This window comes from Physeter macrocephalus, chromosome 4 (assembly GCF_002837175.3).
Source record: "Physeter macrocephalus isolate SW-GA chromosome 4, ASM283717v5, whole genome shotgun sequence".
In the NCBI taxonomy this organism is placed as follows: Eukaryota; Metazoa; Chordata; class Mammalia; order Artiodactyla; family Physeteridae; genus Physeter; species Physeter macrocephalus.
Genome location: NC_041217.1, coordinates 70,713,928 through 70,734,749, shown reverse-complemented (window position 1 = coordinate 70,734,749; position 20,822 = coordinate 70,713,928). Strand labels below are relative to the sequence as shown.

Below are 20,822 nucleotides of genomic sequence, written 5' to 3'. Positions count from 1 at the left end.
AGTTCGCATGCCACAACTAAGGAGCCAGCTTGCTGCAACTAAGGAGCCCATGTGCTGCAACTAAGGAGCTTGTGAGCTGCAACTAAGGAGCCCTGGAGCCACAACTAAGGAGTCTGCCTACTACAACTAAGACCTGGTGCAACCAAATTAATAAATATTAAAAAAAAAAAAAAGTTTGGAGAACTCCAAGGAGCTTTTCTTTATGTGGGTTATGTTATCCATGTTTGCCATATTAGAAATTAACACTGAACTTTAAAAAGAACCTATTAATTCATAAAAATAACAATAATAAACTTATTTTTGAAAGAAGGAAGAATATCATTGTTTCATATTTTTGCGAATCTTTTTAACGCTTGACTTATTAGGAGACATGTCATGTAACCTCTCAAAAATTCATGAGGGAATGAGAGTGAAAAACGAAAATAATAATTTACTGTTTTTATGAAAATAGTTTCAATCTCGCGGATGCCCAGAAAGGGTCTTGGGGGACCCCCAGGGATCCCAGGACCATACTTTAAGAGTCACTGGCTTAAATAATTTGCCTGCGGGTGCATAGCTAGTGTGAAGTGGCACAGCTTGGATTTCACACCGGGCTTGTCTGATCTCACAGAACATCTTCTGGCCATTCTTTCACACTCATTGCCTCCCTCATTTACCTCTGGGCATCAGGGGCCTCCTCTGTAAAAGAGAGTGGGATTCTGGATGGCCTAAGGCCCTTCTGGGGCTGACGTTTCATGAGCATGCCCAGAGCTGCTCTGGGCAACTCTGATTCCCAGGCTGCTGCCAGCTTAGGGAATAGACAGTGTTTGAGATTCAGTGGACTGGAACAGTTAGAGCATCTAAAGGAACAGAGAAAGACCAGTGGGGGTCTCCTCACATCCTCTTGAGAAGACAGCTCTGTGAGTCTAAACTTTTCTGAGGATACAGATGTCTCACCCCACCCTCAGCTTGTGGCATCATTCGTTTCAGCCCCTGACACAGTCACTCAGCCCTCAGGGCCAGGAGAATGGGAATGGGCAGAGGTCCCCATCCCTTTGGCCTGCTTTTAGACAAAAGTTTTGAGGATGCACTCCTCTGAATTCCACTCACCCTCCTTCTTCAAACCCCGCCTCAAAAAACGATTGAGCAGAGAAAGGTTTAAGAATGGACATTTCAAGTGGAAGGAATAGAATGGGCAAAGTCACAGAAACAGTAAAGTACCAGGAACTTTGTTATTCAACTGGCATTTATTTAATTTTATTTATTTATTTATTTATTTTGCGGTATGCGGGCCTCTCACTGTTGCGGCCTCTCCCGTTGCGGAGCACAGGCCCCGGACGCGCAGGCTCAGCCGCCATGGCTCACGGGCCCAGCCGCTCGGCGGCATGTGGGATCTTCCCGGACCGGGGCACGAACCCGCGTCCCCTGCATCGGCAGGTGGACTCTCAACCCCTGCGCCAGCAGGGAAGCCCATCAGCTGGCATTTTAACTGGTCTTCTTATTCAGTCTCTCCCTTCTCCCATTTGTCTTACACATTGACTATACCCAACTAATCTTGTTTAATGTTTATTTCACTTGTCACTCCCCTCGTGAAAAACCTTCCCTGGGTCCCTCTTAGTTGAAATCCAGCACCCTCATCTGGCATTCAAGGCCCTTTCCCATTGGCTAGTACTCTTTTCTTGACCTGATTTCCCATTGTTTCCCTACATGCATCGTGTGGCTGACTCACTGTCCCTTATGTCTGTCACATGCTCCCTCCCAATCCTAAACCCAAGCCATACATTTTCCTAATATTTCCCCTGTTTCAGGAAGCACACCCCTCCCATCGAGCTAGCACACAGGGGCTCCCCAGGTGTCAGAATGCTTAGAGAATTCCATTAGTACCCACCCTTGGCCTTTCTCAGAAACCACCTGGCACTGAGATTGGGGAAGCCCTCAGCCACATCTGGCCCAGAAGGTCCCTGAAAAAGGGAGTAGCATCTTATCCTTTTCCACTGCCTTTTCCCTTTGGTCCCCATTACCCACTGGATGTGTTATGGTGGTTGGTACTTGTTGGTTTCATCCCTACAAGTGCAGGACATGGAGCTGTAGACGGACCTCTCTGAAGGTTCTGGGGAGAAAACAGAGGAGGAGGCAACACAGGAGAATGCAGGGCACAATACTAACTCGGGCTTATGGCATTTTGGAGCAAAGAGACTTCTGATAGGGAAAGAAGAGCTGCCTCAAAGCAGGAGATGTCTTACTCCTCCGTGAACACAGGAGGCAGCAAGGGAGAGGAAAAATAAGCTGGCTTTTCTGTGAGACTTGAACAGAGAGTCAGCCGCTCTGAGTCCCTGAGCCTCACTCAACTTCCCACCTGCGTGCATAATGTCCTTTTCATAGGGTAGTTAAGCAGAACAGAGATAATGCTAAGAGCCAGCGTATGACTGATGATCAAAAATGATGAAATTTGCAGCTCAGGAGATCTTCTGGATAAGAGCTTCCCATTATCGTGGATAGCCTGATTACCGTCTGTTGGGGATAAACTCCCCAACTCTCAGAGTGTGAAGGAGAGAGGATCCCGCTGTCTAGTGGTTGCTGCAGGGACCGGGTTTGCTGACCCGCTGCTGCCATCAGGTGGCCACAGCTTACAATGCAGTCTGGCTGATTCGTTAGTAAGTTCCCAATAAGGATAAAACTGAGGAGATGTGGGTGCGCGAGGGGTTGGAGGAGCAAGGAGATCCTGGAGGACAGAAGAAAATGGGAGGAGGGTAACTTAGAGTCCCTGGGTAGCATGGAGTGACTGGCCCAGGAGTCTGGTAATCATGCACAAGGCTGTTAAATTAAGGAACCGTAGAGGACTGCCCCCACTCTAAGACCCCCACCCACTCCACGGTCATCCCAATTAGTATTGCCCACTGGGGTGTTGTGAGATCCAGTCCCACAGACGTCTCCAGCTCTATATGGTTCCATTCTCGCACTCCGGAACCACCATCTTTCTAGCCCATTAATACAACAGACTCCTCCCCTTACAGGGCTTTGCACATGCTGCTCTAGAACAGGGGTCCCCAACCCCTGGGCCATGGACCGGTACCAGTCTGTGGCCTGTTAGGAACCAGGCTGCACAGCAGGAGGTGAGTGGCGGGTGAGCGAGTGAAGCTTCATCTGTATTTACAGCCGCTCCCCATGGCTCGCATTACCGCCTGAGCTCCGCCTCCTGTCAGATCAGCGGTGGCATTAGATTCTCATAGGAGCGCGAACCCTACTGTGAACTGTGCATGCGATGGGTCTAGGGATCTAGGTTGTGCGCTCCTTATGAGAATCTAATGCCTGATGATCTGAGGTAGAGCTGAGGCAGTGTTGCTAGCAATGGGGAGAGGCTGCAAATACAGATTTTCATTAGCAGAGAGGTTTGACTGCACAGAGACCATAATAAATCAATTGCTTGCAGACTCATATCAAAACCCTATCAGTGAGTGACAAGTGAAAACAAGCTCAGGGCTCCCACTGATTCTGCATTATGGTGAGTTGTATAATTACTTCATTATATATTACAATGTAATAATAATAGAAACAAAGTGCACAATAAATGTAATGTGCGTGAATCATCCCGAAACCATCCCTCCCCTGCCACCCCCGCCCCTGGTCCGTGGAAAAATTGTCTTCTGCAAAACCGGTCCCTGGTGCCAAAATGGTTGGGGACCGCTAGTCTAGAAGACCACACCCCTCCGCCCCCACCATCCCCGTGTCTAACTTCCACTGGCTTCTCAGCTCTCAGCCGAGGTGTGACTTCCTCAGGTAAGCCTTCCCCAGTCAGCTTCCTTTGGTACACGCTCTCATGAAGCCAAATTCTTTTCAGAGCACTGTTCTCAGTTGATAATGAAGCATTCATCCATGTGATTAGCTCGTTAGCATCCATCTCTCACTGTGCTGTGTGGGCTGTAGGAGATGCGGGCCCTTTCTGTCGTATCCCTAGCACCCGGGACAGAGCCTGATACAAAGCAAAGCCTCAATAACCACCTGATGGATGAACAGGCATTTGCAGGATAGGAAAGAAAGATCTGGAGAGTGTTAGGAGTGGTAAGGATCTTTCTGCCAACTCTGAGGCATGACAGATCTTTTCTGGGCCGCCCCCTCCTCAAAAGAAGATTCATGGGAACCCCGCACACTCATTTCCCACTCCTCTCCACTCCACCACACCCCACCCCTGCCTACTTCCCAAGCAGGCATGCTGGCCTGAGAAAAAGTGTGACAGTCAGCTTGAAGGGAAGGCTAGTCTCTCTGATAAAGGAGTCCACTCTACCAGAGGGGAGAGGGATATGTCTTCCTTGGCCACGAGGCTTTGGGTCCTATTGCAGGCCACTTGTAATCAGTCTCTGCTAAAGCTGGTCAACCACCAAAACAAACACCACCACCACCAGGCACTGGAGGGGCAGGTGGGCTCCCCTTGGGTCTGGTAGTAATACTAACCTTTCCTTAGCACCAAGTGACGAAGCTCCTTAATTTCTATGGGTTAAAGTGGAAGGGAATGAATGACCCATGGCTTGAGATCCAGAGTACACAGCCCAGGAAGCGGTGGTGGTGGGGGACTTATCTTTAGAGAGGCATGGACAGACACAGTCCCATGATTCTAAGCAATGAGAAAAGCTTCGGAAGGAGGGGCTCTTGGCTCAAGACTCCAGAGTCAAATGCATGTGAGGGAAGAGACAAGGGGCCACCTGATAGGATGCTTCCAAGAGGAATGGTTAACAGTAGGGTTGGACATAGAGGTTCTTCTCCTAGAAAAATACTAATTCCTTCTAGGCAAATGTCAAATGCTCCGTAGGGTAACCCAAGCCTAATTGGATAAGGGCATGGATTTTCAAAACACTGTGGCTTTAGTTTGGATTTCATTTGAAAAAGAAGTTAATGTGTTCCAAACTCAGAAAAGATTTTAAAAATCAAACAAAATTATGGTTTTAGAATATGCTATCTTTAAAATTTACCAACCCACAAAGTTGGAGGATGGGGAAGAAGAGAGAAAAGTACTTGGTGCTTCAAATCGTTTTGTAAGAGGAAATACTCTTTGTTCCCAGAATTAGGTGAGGGAGAGGGAGAATTTTACTTAGAATTCAGAGTAGGTGAGCTGTTTCCCTTTCAAGGATCTTCTGGAACTGAGCTTCCAGTATGGTTTTATTGTCGAGTTGGAGATGCTGTGAGCTCCCAATAATTTCAATATCCAGGAGTCAACACACACCTAATTTAAAAAGGAAAATTTGGGCTTGGTAATCAATTTTCGATTCTCCGTGAGTTTGGTCCTTTCCTTTGTTAATGCAGAAATCAAGAACCATTTATAATTTCAGTCTGGAAGATTCCACAGAGGGAAGACATTTAAACTCAGGAGGCTGGAGAAGCCAAAGAGTAGCAGGATGAGTGTGAATTATAACGGAGGTGGTGGTGGAGGAGGGAAATGAGGCCTGGGGGGAGCCTCTGGCATTGGGGGGTAGGATGGCTAAAGCAGCTCTTCCTTCCCAGGCTCTACCTCCTGCCTTTGGGGCCTCCAGGTCTTCACCTCAATGGAGTCTCCACCAAGAACCGCAGACCTTCATGCCAGCAGTGTTGCCTCCTTTCTTTGGTCTGGTTCTCTGTTCTTATTGCCTTTGTCTTAGGTTACTTTCCAGACCAGGATGAGTAGAGTCATCAGGAGTGAAATGAAGGAGAGAACTTTTACTAGGTAAGCAGGATCAGATATGGCAGTGGTGAGTGTACCTTTGTCCCATGAGAAGGCTGGAAGTTGTGGGTAAGAAATAGATTTCTCAAAGAGATCTGAGATATATGGTAGAAGCAGACTGCCCACACGACCAAGAAAACACCAAGAGAATTGGTCTTGTTCTTTGTTATAGCCTAGGAGTGAGTGTCACATTATTTTGTGTTTTTTTTAAATTTTTTTTTGCGGTACACGGGCCTCTCACTGCTGTGGTCTCTCCCGTTGCGGAGCACAGGCTCCGGACGCACAGGCTCAGCGGCCATGGCTCACGGGCCCAGCTGCTCCGCGGCATGTGGGATCTTCCCGGACCGGGGCACAAACCCGTGTCCCCTGCATCGGCAGGTGGACTCCCAACCACTGCGCCACCAGGGAAGCCCAGTGTCACACTATTGATCCTCTTGCTCACATGGGGTCATTTTCTTTCCGATGTAACTGAGCAGGCAGAGTAGTTTGCTCAGCAATGTTGAACAACTGCTTCCAATGCAAATACAGTCCTGAGATGATAGTTCAATTTGCAAAACCTTTGAGTGGTAGGCGGGGCTTCTGAGGCTTTGTGATGTCCCTTGAGGATAAGGCTAGGGTCTGACCTGAAGGTTCCTGTCCAGAAACTTCCATCTTCTGGGCACAACCTCCCTTCCTGTCTAGCCTCCAGATTGAAAAGAGAATTCCCTAATTGCCTGAGAAGTTGTCCCTTCAATCCTCTTTTATTTATTTATTAAAAAAATTTTCATTTTGAAGTTATTTTACATATATAGGAAGTTACAAAGATAATACAGAGAAGTTCCATGTATCTTTCACCCAGTGTCCCCCAGTGGCTTATCTTGTGTAACTATAGTACAAAATCAAAACCAGTAGATGGACACTGAAATAAATGTGTGCATATAGTTATATGGCATTTTATCATACAAGTAAATTCTGGTAACCATGCTGAAATCAAGACACAGAATGATCCCATCATCATGAAGAACTATTGTTCACATTCTGTCAGCGGGAGACACGTGTAGAAACTCATCTCCCTTTAAGTCCCTTTACCTCCTCCATTTATAATATAATTTTATTAAATATTCCTTCTACATACATTGAAATTACCATTTAGACAATATTATGCTTTTTGCTTTAATTTTCAAACATAATTTAGAAAACAAGAGGAGAAGGAAAGTCTATTGTATTTACCCAAATTACTCTTTTTCAACTTGGGTCATTTATATTGTTTGATCTTCAAGTTCATTGATTCTTTTCCTCCGTCCCTTCCATTCTGCTGTTGAGCTTATCCATTGAGTTTTTAATTTTGGTAATTATATTTTTCAGTTCTAAAATTTCCATTTTGTTCTTCTTTATTTATATTTATTTCACTGAGATTTTCTATTTTTAAATTTGTTTCAAGTGTATTCATAATTGTTTGTTGAGGCATTTTGATGATTCTTCAAAATCCTTGTCAGATAATTCCAATATCTGTATCATCTTAGTACGGGCATCTGCCTTTTGTCTTTTTAAATTTGAGATGAGGTTTTCCTGCTTCTTGGTATGATTTACGATCTTGATTGCCTGCTGGACATTTTGGTTGTTATGAGACTCTGGATCTTATTTAAATCTTCTGTTTTAGCAGGATTCCTCTGACATCATGCCAGTTGTGGGTAAGGGGCATCACCTCATGGATGTCAGGCAGGAGTGAAGGTCCAGGTTCTCCACTCAGTCTCCTTTGTCCACCCAGAGTAGAGGGGAGAGGTAACTCCTCATTTCGGGGTGGATATAGGATTTCAGATTCTCTAGGTGGCCTCCTCTGACACTCTGGCAGGGAGGGGAAGGGGGAGGGAGTGTCATTACCTTGGAATGGGGAACTCACTACTTCTGGGCAGGAATGAAAGCCTGGCTCCCCACTCTATCTTCTCCGATACTACCCTGGGGAGGGGAATGGGGAATGGGGAATGGTACCTCATTATAGCTGGACAAAGGTGGAAGTCTAGGGTCTCCACCTCCCTGTAGGGTTGGAGGTAGGACCATGATTCTTTTCCATGGTGTTTGGCTGGAGTCAGGCAGTTATTGTCCAAAGGTTCTCGGTCTTGCTGGATTGCCTTTTTCCTAGTCCTTTGGCTAGAGAAAGCAAGCAGGCTTTTCTTGGGACTTCATTTTGTCTGTGCCCATTGGCATTTCTGGGTTGCTTCTCCAGCACCCAGTCCATGATATATATGAGGCAAAATGAAAACCCAGGGAACTCACTGTTATGTCGAGCTTTGGGTTCCAAGAACCCTAGTCAGTCTGCCTTTTTCTTCCCACCTTTCAGATCTTGTTATGTTGGTTTTATATAAACTGTCCAGGGTTTTCAGCTGTGCTTATCAGGAGGAATAGGGAGAACTGAATTTACTCCAGGTGCCTCTACCCCATCCTGGTCTGGAAAGTCCTGATGCTATACCAAGATTCAGGCAGGTGATGGCAGAACGGGTACCAAAGGATTTGGAGGGCAAGGACTAAGACTAGAGTCTAGGTCTAGCACTGGTACTTTCCAGCATGTGTGACCTTGGTTAGGTCACTTAATCTCTCTCAGCCTCCATTTTCTCATTAGAAATGAAATTATAGTGATAATAACAAATTTACAGGTTTTTATATGACTGTAGTGAGCTGATAAATGCATAATAACTTTTCAAACCATAAAATTCCATACAAATGGAAGTTATTTTAAATGTGAACTAGGATGGAAGTGAAGTGAAGGGGGAGTGTCTAGAGACTATAAGGCAGTTCAAATTTTCTCAAGTTGGTTCTCTCAACTCTTCTATAAACTTGCAAAGATCTGTATATGAATTACTCCCCTACCCCCAAGATATCTATGTCAATTCCCTGGAACATGTGGATGCTACCTTATATGGCAAAAGATGTGATTTAATTAAGGATCTTGAGAGGAGGGGTTTATCCTAGATTATCCAAGTGGAAAGACAGAGCAGAGAGAGATGAAACCACAAGCCTAGGAACAAACCTGGAAAAGACAAGGAATGGATTCTCCCCTAGAGCCTCTGGAGGGAGTGTGGTATTGACAATACCTTGATTTCAGCCTTATGGCTTCCAGAACTGTGAGAGAATAACTTTCTGTTGTTTTATTTTTATTTGTTTATTTTAAAAAAATATTTATTTATTTATTTATTTATTGGCTGCATTGGGTCTTCCTTGCCGCGGGTGGTCTTTCACTAGTTGGGTGAGCTGGGGCTACTCTTCGTTGGGGTACACGGGCTTCTCATTGCAGCAGCTTCTCTTGCTGTGGAGCACCAGCTCTAGGCACGTGGGCTTCAGCAGTTGTGGCGTGTAGGCTCAGTAGTTGTGGCATGCGGGCTCAGTAGTTGTGGCTCATGGGCTCTAGAGCACAGTCTCAGTAGTTGTGGCGCACAGGCTTAGTTGCTCCGCAGCATGTGGGATCTTCCTGGACCAGGGCTCGAACTCGTGTCCCCTGCATTGGCAGGCAGATTCTTTTTTTTTTTTTTGCGTTACGCGGGCCTCTCACTGTTGTGGCCTCTCCCGTTGCGGAGCACAGGCTCCGGACACGCAGGCTCAGTGGCCATGGCTCACGGGCCTAGCCGCTCCGCGGCATGTGGGATCTTCCCGGACTGGGGCACGAACCCGTGTCCCCTGCATCAGCAGGCGGACTCTCAACCACTGCACCACCAGGGAAGCCCTGGCAGGCAGATTCTTAAGCACTGCGCCACCAGGGAAGTCCCCTTTCTGTTGTTTTCAGTTTGTGGTAATTGATACAACAGCTCCAGGAAACTAATACAGGAACCTCACAGGTCATCTAGTCCAACTCCTTCATCTAACAGGTGAGGAAGCTGAGACTTGAAGAAGGAAAGTGACCAAGGTCACATAGTTATTGGCACAATAAGTAAAGGACTGGGATTCTGGTTTCTCCTCTCCTAGTCCACTACACTGTGTCTTTTTTTAAAAAAATTTAAACATCTTTTATTGAGGTATAATTCACATGCTGTACAATTTACCCATTTAAAGTATATAGTTCAGGGGAGTTCCCTGGTGGCCTAGTGGTTAGGATTCTGGACTTTCACTGCCATGGCCCAGGTTGAATCCCTGGTCAGGGAACAGAGCTCTCACAAGTTGTGTTGGGTGGCCAAAAAAACAAAAAAACCCCGTACAGTTCAGTGTTTTTTTTTTTTTTTTTTATTTTGTAAATTCACAGGGTTCTTCAAACATCATCACAATATAATTTGAGAATATCTTCATCCCTCCCAAAAGAAATCCCACAACCATTAGCATTCTTTTCTGTGTCTTTTATAATTCCTTGTTTCAGGCATATTGGTCTTATCTCCCGAATCAGACTGGACTTCTCAATCTCTTATCTTTTCTACTCTTTTTTCCTTCTCTAGTCTGATGCTTCACCTGGGGCTGTGGTTTGATTGGTAACACTAACTCACTTTATTGATGAAGCTCTGGACCTAGCGGTTTCCTTTATGTTCCCCACTTATGTTCCTGACTTGCAGGAAATGGCCAAGCATCTCATCATTCTCTGAACCAACTGCCAAAGATGTCAGATTGAATTGTCCTTCATTTGTTCCTTGAGAGGCAGGGCCCAGAAACAAGTCACAAAGGGCCAGGCAGTTTGAGTTCCCTCCAGTATCTCCAGGGGAAACTCTGCTGTGTCACCCACCACAGTGTTGAGGAAGAGTTTACCACTGGCTGGGCCACCATCTGATGACCTGGATGGTGATGTCTGGAAGCCTAAGGAAAAAAAACAAAGTAGAACATGGTATTGGGACTTCCCTGGTGGTCCGGTGGCTAAGACTTCGCAGTCCCAATGCAGCGGGCCCGGGTTTCATTCCTGGTCAGGGAATTAGATCCCACATGCCACAACTAAAAATGCCACACATGGCAACGAAGATCCCGCATGCCACAACTAAGACCTGATGCAACCAAATAAATAAATAAATATTAAAAAAAAAAAAAAGAACATGGTATTGGGGGACCACTTTCTCCACATTCCTGATGTTTTCTTTCTTAGGACAGTAGCCCTATTACTAACACTCCTGGCCTCTCTCCACTCGGCTTTCACTCCCTCTCCCCCAGGTGCAGAGAGCACCCACTTGGATCTGCTCCTTTCTATATGTTTTACAGAGAGGTACACCTCCCACGAGTGAGAGGCCTATGGTTTGCCACTGATAATTATGATGGGGTAGTGAGTCAGTCTAATTCTGAAATTCCTGTTAGGAAACAAAAAAAAAAAAAAAAAAAAAGGGGAGATCCCTGGTAGCCTAGTGGTTAGGACTCCACTCTTTCAGTGTCTTGGCCCAGGTTCAATCCCTGGTCAGGGAACTGAGATCCCACAAGCTGTGTGGCGTGGCCAAAAATACCCCCCACCATCCTGTTAGGAGGCCCATGGTGGCTGCACACTTAAGCCATACCTTCCAGTATGGTCTTTATCAGTTGTAAACGTGAGTGTTGCTGTCTGCCTCATTTATCTATCTCCACTGGTTCAGAACTTGGGTGGAGAAAAGAGACCTGTTATGTACACAGGTGGGGAAAAAGGAGGTGTGATGCATTGACCACTTAGATCCTAACACATGGGTCCTCCATGAACTCTGGAGGTCCTGAGTTGTGATGGTGAATTTTACACGTCAACTTGACGGGGCTAAGGGGTACCTAGATATGGGTCAACAAATTTTCTGCATAAGTCTGTGAGGGCGTTTCCAGAAGAGATTAACATTTGAATTGGTAGACAAAAATAAAGAAGATTGCTTTCACCAATGCAGGTCGGCTTATCCAATCCACTGAGGGTCTGAATAGAACAAAAACGTAGAGGAAGAGAGAATTTATTCTCTGTTTAAGTTGGGACATCAATCTTCTCCTGCTCGTAGACATCAGTGCTCCTGGTTCTCAGGCTTTTGGATTTGGACTGGATTAAACCACCAGCTTCCCTGGATCTCCAGCTTGCAGATGGCAAAGCATGAGACTTCTGGGCCTCCGTCATCAAGTGAGCCAATTCCTATAATACACACACACACACACACACACACACACACACACACACACACACACACGAGTCTTGTTAGTTCTGTTTCTCTGGAGACCCCTGACTACTGTATGAGTCTTCTTATCTAGATGATAGTAACAGAATCTCAAGAGCTTCCCTGCTTCCAGTGCCTCTCATTCCCTGTTTACAGAGAGCATTTAGTTTAAAATTTTTATGCAGAGCATTTAGTTTAAATTTCCAATATGGAAGAGAGGAAATTAAACTTCACTGAGCCTCTGTTAAGACACTATCCTTGGTGCTTTGACATGCTATTTTATTTAAAACAATAACTCTGAGAGACAGTAATAGCAATAATTTATTGTATTATTTCTTTCTTTACACCAGGTTCCTGGGCTTTTTTACCTGCATCAGCTGGCTTAATCCTTTCAGGCAACTGAGCCTCAAAGAGATTGTGTAATTTGCCCAAGGTCATGCAGAAATTAGTTCTAGAACCAGGCATTTAACTTAAAAAAAAAAAAGTCCAACCTAGTGCTTTTTTTTATTCCAAGGCTCTTCCTATTGTAGTGCTGTTATTAAATCTTTCAGAATCCTAGAGCAATTCTTAGTTTATCTTGTATCGGTACAAACTCATTCTTGGGGCTTGTAATACCCTCTACTGATTACCTGCGCAATCAGCTCAGCCAGTGTTTAAACTCAAGGGGGGAAACTTGACCCCCACATGTCATCTTGCACTCCTATCTTCCCCTTTTCCACCTCTGAAGAATCCTTTCCACCTGCAAAACCTCCCTTTCTGTTCTTTAAGCTCACTCATTTCAGGCCTTTGTGCAGAAGTCTTCACTGTTGGAAGCTGCTACATTCTGATCACCCTAAATCAATATTCTCCCAGCCTTTTAAGTTTGTTCATTTGTTCTTTCATTAATTCATTTATTTGTTCATCCCCAAACATTTGAGCATCTATTTTGCAAAAGACACTAAGCCAGAATGTCTGGGAGAAACAATGATAAATCAGAGGTGAAATTTTGGGGAGCTTACGTGATCGCATGTGGTGGGGTTGTCAGGCTGAAATAGTGATAATACCATGGTCCTTCACAGGTGTAGGCACACTTGAAGGAATAAAGGAGGAAAACAAATATGTACTGAATGATATATTAAACATTTTTCCAGGTATGTATATATTATCTCACTTAATGTCTGGGACCCACAATGTTCCTCCCTCTAGCTGTGTTCTGGACACATCCCTTTTGGCCTAAGCGTTCTTGCTTTCTCTCTCTCAAGGTCTCTCTCTCTCTCCTATGTTTGTAATGTCTTTCTGATGGCTCTTTCTCTTCAGCATATAAATTTAAGTATTATTATCAGTAATAATATTTTGAGCACTTACTATGTGCCAGGCAGATACTACAAGTGATGGGCTGTGTAATATCTCCCCAGAGATATCCCATCCTAATCCTCAGTGATATATGGATATGTTATCATACATGGCAAAAGGGACTTTGAAGATATGATTAAGTTAAGGATTTTGAAATGGGGAAATTATCCTGGATTATCTGGGTGGGCCAGATGTAGTCACAAGCATCCTTTTAGGAGTCAGACAGAAAGCAATGTGACAACAGAAGCAGAGAGACAGAGAGACAGATAGGGAGAGAGAGAGAGAGAGACAGAGATTGGAAGATGCTCTATTGCTGGCTTTGAATATGGAGGAAGGGGGCCACAAACCAAAGAATACAGGCAGCCTCTAGAAGCCAGAAAAGGCAAAGAAACAGATACTTTCCTAGATCCTTCAAAAGTAATGCAGCCTTGCCAACCCATTTTAAGACCTCTGATTTCCAGAACTTAAGATAATAAATTTATGTACTTTTAAGGCATGAAGTTTTTAGTAATTTGTTAGAGCCACAATAGGAAACTAATACTCCAAGCTAAGTCTCTCTTATTTTTTAAAAAAATTTATTTATATATTGTTTTCTTTTTGGCTGCGTTGGGTCTTCATTGCTGCGCACACACTTTCTCTAGTTGCGGCAAGCGGGGGCTACTCTTCGTTGCAGTGCGCAGGCTTCTCACTGCAGTGGCTTCTCTTGTTGTGGAGCACGGGCATGTGGGCTTCAGTAGTTGTGGCTTGTGGGCTCTAGAGCGCAGGCTCAGTAGTTGTGGTGCACAGGCTTAGTTGCTCAGTGGCATGTGGGATCTTCCCGGACCAGGGCTCGAAACTGTGTCCCCTGCATTGGCAGGTGGATTCTTAACCACTGAGCCATCAGGGAAGCCCTGTCTCTCTTATCTTTAAACGGAAGGAAGGAAGGAAGGAAGAAAAGAAGAAAGAAAGAAGGAAAGAAAGGGAGACAGGAAAAATACCTTCCTCAGTGTGTGTTCTCTCTCCTTTCCATCAAAGTCAAGTTTCTTGAGAAGGGCCCTTTCCACCGCCTTCTTCCCACACTTGCTTCTAACCCCATTTTGATCTGGTATTCATCTCTACCGATGGGTCATTTTTCCCCAGAGCCAACAACAACCTCTTCATCCCAAATGTATGAGCACTTTTCAAATTCTGTCCGGACATTTCAGAATTGACCAATTCCTCTTTCTTGAAACCCTTTGCTCTCCTTAGTTTTGGTAGACACCTGCACAATTTCCCTCCTACCTCGGCTTCTCCTTAGTCCCCTTGCATCCTGTTGCCTTTTTATATGCTTGATGTTTCCCTAGAGCCCACCCTCAGTCTCTCAGTCTCTTTATCTTCTGAAATCCTGAGTGATCTCATCCATTCTCATGGTTTCAGTGACAACCTGGTGCCAATGGCTCTCCAATCTGTATCTTTGCCCAGATCTCATTCCTTACCCCACACTCCTAAATGTAACCGCCCATTGTCTTGCCTAGTTGCCTATTCAACGGTACTACGGTACTACGAGCATCTCAAACCCTCACATCCAAATTCTCATTATCTTTCCTTTCAAGCCTGCTTCTCCTCCATACTCAGTCTCTGAAATAAGAAACCTGGGAATCATGAGAAAACACTCTTTCTTCCTGAGTCCCTGCACTTAGTTTCAATACTGTCAATCCCACTTCTGAATCACATCCCCTCCTCTTTATAATCATTGCTTCTACCTTAGTTCAAACTTTTATTTCCTGGTACTTATTCGTTCTTGCCTGGATCACTGCAATAGTTTAACAATTGGTCTTCTTACTTCTTCTTTTTAATTTTTTTAAATGGAAGTATAGTTGATTTACAATGTTCTTCTTACTTCTAGTAGTCCTATTCCCTTATAATCTATCCTACTTCATGTTAACAGAGTAATATATATAAATAAGTCAGACCATTTTACTCTTGAAAATCCATCATTTGGATCCCTGTTATCTTTAAGATAAAGTCCAAATGTCACCATGTGGTATATAAACTCTTCATTCACTTTGTCCTTCCATGCCTACTTGCCTAGTTTCTTTTCCTTTCATGCTTTCCCATGCATCTTATACTCCTTTATGAAAGACAACTTTCATCAAACCGAAGTAGCAGGTAGCAAAGTGGTGGAGGGCAGCGGTTCTGGACTCAAACTTCCTGGTTTGAGTCTTGGCTTCATCACTTATTAAGTAAACTGTGATTGGGACTTCCCTGGTGGTGCAGTGGTTAAGACTCTGAGCTCCTAATAGAGGGGGCCCGGGTTTGATCCCTGGTCAGGGTACTGGATCCCACATGCATGCCACAACTAAGGGTTTGCATACCACAACTAAGGAGCCTGTGAACTGCAACTAAGAAGCCCATGAACTGCAACTAAGACCCAGCTCAACCAAAAAAAAAAAAGGATAAAACAAAAAATACTGTCAATCCCACTTCTGAATCACATCCCCTCCTCTTTATAATCATTGCTTCTACCTTAGTTCAAACTTTTATTTCCTGGTACTTATTCGTTCTTGCCTGGATCACTGCAATAGTTTAACAATTGGTCTTCTTACTTCTTCTTTTTAATTTTTTTAAATGGAAGTATAGTTGATTTACAATGTTCTTCTTACTTCTAGTAGTCCTATTCCCTTATAATCTATCCTACTTCATGTTAACAGAGTAATATATATAAATAAGTCAGACCATTTTACTCTTGAAAATCCATCATTTGGATCCCTGTTATCTTTAAGATAAAGTCCAAATGTCACCATGTGGTATATAAACTCTTCATTCACTTTGTCCTTCCATGCCTACTTGCCTAGTTTCTTTTCCTTTCATGCTTTCCCATGCATCTTATACTCCTTTATGAAAGACAACTTTCATCAAACCGAAGTAGCAGGTAGCAAAGTGGTGGAGGGCAGCGGTTCTGGACTCAAACTTCCTGGTTTGAGTCTTGGCTTCATCACTTATTAAGTAAACTGTGATTGGGACTTCCCTGGTGGTGCAGTGGTTAAGACTCTGAGCTCCTAATAGAGGGGGCCCGGGTTTGATCCCTGGTCAGGGTACTGGATCCCACATGCATGCCACAACTAAGGGTTTGCATACCACAACTAAGGAGCCTGTGAACTGCAACTAAGAAGCCCATGAACTGCAACTAAGACCCAGCTCAACCAAAAAAAAAAAAGGATAAAACAAAAAATAAATAAAAAATAAAAGTAATTGTTTAAAAGAAAAAGTAAACTGTGATCTTGTTCAATACATTTACTTCACCTCTCCCTGCCTTATCTATACGTTATACCTTAACCTCTTCATCTATCAAATAGGTGTACTATGTATTTCAAACAGTTTGAGAATCAAATGAGGTAACACTTGTCGAGCTCTTAGAGTGGCGTCCGACAGTGCTCAGCAAGGGTTTGCTGCTGTTATTTCCTGCCCTCTGTACTTGGTGTTTTTTCTGCCCACAGTCCTGCATCTCTCCCCTCCCCCTTCCTGCTTGGGCAATTTCTACTTTAAGGCTAAGCCAGTGTTATTTCCCCTGGGAAGCTTTCCCTAACCTCCACCATCTCCAGGCCATAGATGCAAAGCTCTGTCATAGTTCCCAGTGCTGAAATTATTTTTTTCCCTCACTAGATTGTACCTTGAGAGCAGGAATTGTGTCTTCACTCTAGTGTCCCCAGCAACTAGCATATAAATATAAATGCTGCTCACAAATATTTGTTGGATAAATGGGTAAATGTGATATTCTGGATAAATTCATGTTTTAGTTAATCCAGGAATTTGGCTCTCCAGGCAAAATGCTGCCCCCATTTTAAAACAGAGAGTAGACAATTCAGGGCAGGGGTCATTAGGAGGATCTTTTGTCTGGAACTGCTTCCTAAGAACGATATCTTATTTCATGCCAGGGCTCTGAGAGCCAAGGGGCATTTTTCCACAGGCCTGTGGCACAGCTTTTCCTTTCTGCTCCATTGTGGGAGGAAGGAAAAGGGGAGAAGGAAGGAGTGGCTCCAGCTCCTGAGAACTCTACCTAGTGTCCGAGCATAGGAATATGCTTATTTTGGAAAGCTGTTCATCCTTCATCCTGCTGCCAGTAGCCTGAAGGGCCCTGGTCAGACATACATTAAAGCTTCCTGCGCTCTTCTAGGTCAGTTAAAAATATTCTGTTGAACAAATGAATGAAGGAAGGTTGCAGCCAGAGGCTGCAGTGGAGTCATAGGAGAAGCCATCCTTTCCATTCCGTCACAGAGAAATAGTGGGAAGGGAGCTCCTACTGGATGGAGTCAAACTTGTAAACAACTGGGAAAGGGATTCTGGGCTTGTGAGGAATGGAGCCAAAGTTTAGGGTAATCCCCCATCCTTGGCTGTCTCACAATTTCCTCTCTTGCAAACTTTGCAAATGCTCACAGGGCAGGTTGATCGAATAAAACTAATTTATAAAAGTGCAGATTCTAATACAGTACTTCAGATGTTTCAGAGATGTCCTAACAACATAACCTGATATGTAAAGTAGGAGTAGAGCACAACAGTTCTCAGGGACGTAGAGGTAGTAGGGACAATGGCATTTCAGCAGGACCCTAGGCTCTTTCAAATCACACAGACTCTTCCCCAAAGCCTAGGAATCCTTCATTCATGTATTTAGTGCTATCTGTGTGTGAGGCATTATGAGACAAAGATGAGCAAAACTGACACTGTCCCAGCCCCTGTGGGGCTTGGTCTCATGGGGAAGATATACTATCAAGAGTCATTTAGAACATAACATGCTAAGTGTCATGAGGGAGGCAAGGGGACCTTTGGAAGTGATAGATCAGTGTCCTGCCTAAGGCTTGGCAGTGTTAGGATTTCTTCCCGGCAGTGATGATATCTACAGTGTTACATAAAACATGAGGAGGAACTAGTCACAGACAAAGGGAAGAAAAGAGAAGGTGTTGAGGTGTTTGACAAGTGTTCTCGGCAAAGGAGATGGCGTTTTTGTTGCAGGACGTTAAGTAGGACTCATTCGGTACCCTGGAATTGTCACTTATTCTGCCAAACCAAGAGGTACCATGAAGAGGTGGCATGTCAGTTCTGCTATCCCAAACCATAGCCCAGTACCCCATCCTCTACCTCCCCAGGAAATAAATAGAAGATGGTGTGGAGGTGGAAAGGGAAAAGGGATTGATGAAATCATGTGTCTGTCACCAGCCAAGGGATCGAGTGCTGTGCATTTTGTCCTCACCTCCCCGGAGTGAGGGGTCTCCGAGAGAACCACTCATAGAAATTGATGGGTTGGCAAGGAGAGACTGCATCTCAGTCCGTGGTTGGATACCTGCTGATGAGCTTGCTGATCTGTTCTCTGTGATCATTGGAATAAGGAGTGAGGGTTGACAGGAAAAGGGTTGTCACTCCTACAGCGTAGTTTAGCAGGGACATGTGAGTTTCCTGTAAGTCAAAGGAACAGTGTGAAAATCAACATAGCTTGAGCCATCTTGCTGGTCCTCCTCCCAAGAAAACCAGTAGCCAGGGGAGCTTAGTTATACAGCCAAAGGCAGGACCTGAGGCCTTGTGGGAAGCAGTTAGGCTGGAACAGATGTCCCATCAGGGGACTGTGTGATGGAGAGAGCTCCCAGGAAACGAATCCATGTGCCCATAAGAGTTAACATTTGGGCACCTTCCAAATGGAAGGTATCCACAATCAGTCAGCTTTAGCCTGAGAGGCAAACAACCAACAGATTATTGCCATGACATGCCCAGTTAGGTAAAAGGATGTTTTGCCCTTCGTCCCAGACCCTCCTCCAGGTCCCAACATAACAAGTAGCTTAAATTAGCAAAAAAGAGAGTTCTATTAAAGGACAGAATGCACCAGTTCCGCAAACTGAGTCCCACGCTGAAGACTGGCTGGTGCTGAGGGGAAGGAAGGAATGTAAACTTGATATGAGACTGTAGTTTTAAAGTGGACTAACTATACTAGGCTGGACTTCTAATAATTAAGCTAACAGAAAGCTACAGAATCTTTCAGAGCCAAAAAGGGAGAACTGACAGAGTATGGTGGATGGCATTGCTTAAAAGCAAGCCAGGACTGTGTTCAGCAGAGTTCAGAATGCTTATTACATTGTTTCCACAGGCAAAAAGGCCTTGAGGTAAGAAGCAGCCTCTTGTGTTAAAGTACAACCTTGAGGATATTATGCTAACTGAAATAAGCCAGTCACGAAAGGACAACTACTGTGTGATTCCACTTACACGAGGTACCTAGAGTAGTCAAGTTAATAGAGACAGAAAGTAGAATGGTGGTTGCCAGGGGCTGGAAGCAATGGAGGGGTGGGGAGTTATTGTTCAAAGAGTTCAGAGTTTCAGTTTGGAAAGATGAAAACGTTCTGGAGACAGACCGTGGTGACGGTTCCACAACAATGTGCATGTAATTAATGCCACTGAAGTGTACACTTAAAAATGTTTAAAATCGTAAATTTTATGTTATGTATATTTCATCACAATAAAAGAAAAACATTTTAAAGATTAAAAAAAAAAAGAACGTAGTATTTGAAAGTGATTGCAACACAGAGTGAGAGAAGGCTGGAGGAGTAGGAAGAGGCCAGGCAATAAAACCCTTGTTAAGGTGTTGGTACTTTATTTTAGGGGCACAGGGAAGTCATGACACATTTTTTTTTTTTTTTTTTGTGGTATGCGGGCCTTCCTCTGTTGCGGCCTCTCCCGCTGCGGAGCACAGGCTCCGGACGCGCAGGCTCAGGGGCCACGGCTCACGGGCCCAGCCGCTCCGCGGCATGTGGGATCCTCCCACACCGGGGCGCGAACCCGGTTCCCCTGCATCAGCAGGCGGACGCGCAACCACTGCGCCACCAGGGAAGCCCCCATGACACATTTTAATGATCACACTTGCACTTTAGAATAATTCAACAAGTGGTGGGGTGGGAACTGGAGATGGAGAAATCATTTAAGCAAGAGATGACCTTGATCTGTGAATGACAGTAGGGATGGAGAAAAGGGGTCAGATGGGATGACATTCAGGTAGAGAATTATCAGTAATTGCTGGTAGAGGGGAAAACCCAACAAAACTTCTTTCCCCACTTCTCCTTCCAGCTGACCCCCAAAATGCTGTCCCATTTCCAGTTCCTTTCTTTCACTTCATTCGACGATGCTGGACCAATGCTCAGCTCGATCATTTGGTTCTCTGGGGCACTGCGCTTAGGAGGCAGCTTGGCTGTCCTACGAGGACTTGGAGGGCTGTGGGCACCAATAGTTTGCAAACAGCACTCCCAGCAGCGCGAAGAGACAGGTTGAGTCTCAAGTGTCATCCAGGTTTCACAGACCAGTAGGTCCTAACGGAAGATTAAATGACTTGCCCAATACTCCACAGCTGATTTGTTACAAAGCGCAAATTTCAACTCCAGCTTTAGGGATTTTTTTTTTTTTTTAAGGGATCTTTTAATGACACTTCATTGCTGCTTCCCGATGTTAAACAAGAGAAAGAAAATGAAAAAAAGGACAGCATTACCCAAAATACAATGCCCTGAGCACATCAACGGAAACAACCAGACTGACTGTCGGGTCTTCCTCTAGATGTGCACGTGCTGCAAGTCCCAGGCCCGCCGCGGCGAAGATAAAGAAGTGATTACGTGCTACCGGAACGAGGCCAGCCCCGGAACCGGTGGGACAGTGCGCATGTGCTGCAGGTCCTAGGCCAGCCCCGGAAGAGGTGGGGAAGGAACCTAGAAGGAGAGGGTTGGGCTTCCCTGGTGGCGCAATGGTTGGGAGTCCGCCTGCCGATGTAGGAGACACGGGTTCGTGCCCTGGTCCGGGAAGATCCCACATGC

The 20,822-nt window shown here is 44.9% G+C and overlaps 1 protein-coding gene and 1 long non-coding RNA gene across 3 annotated transcripts in view; both read right to left on the bottom strand.

Annotated features, from left to right (window-relative positions):
- Positions 1-5,542: 5,542 nt before the first annotated feature.
- On the bottom strand, positions 5,543-6,319 carry SMIM42 (small integral membrane protein 42). Its single transcript, XM_055083887.1, is given in 2 exon segments — positions 5,543-5,763; positions 6,292-6,319. Coding segments are annotated over 2 exon segments (249 nt in total).
- A 5,012-nt stretch (positions 6,320-11,331) lies between these two features.
- Positions 11,332-20,822, bottom strand: part of LOC102993536 (uncharacterized) — a 9,852-nt gene continuing 361 nt past the window's right edge. The window contains exons 1-4 of one of the 2 annotated variants that reach the window (XR_003679483.2): positions 20,551-20,638; positions 18,233-18,435; positions 12,696-12,766; positions 11,332-11,675 (exon numbers count right to left, since the gene is read on the bottom strand). This is a non-coding gene — a long non-coding RNA (uncharacterized lncRNA). Of the gene's footprint in view, positions 11,676-12,695; positions 12,767-18,232; positions 18,436-20,550; positions 20,639-20,822 lie in introns of those variants that run through there. The other variant, XR_448582.2, reaches the window with a different exon arrangement.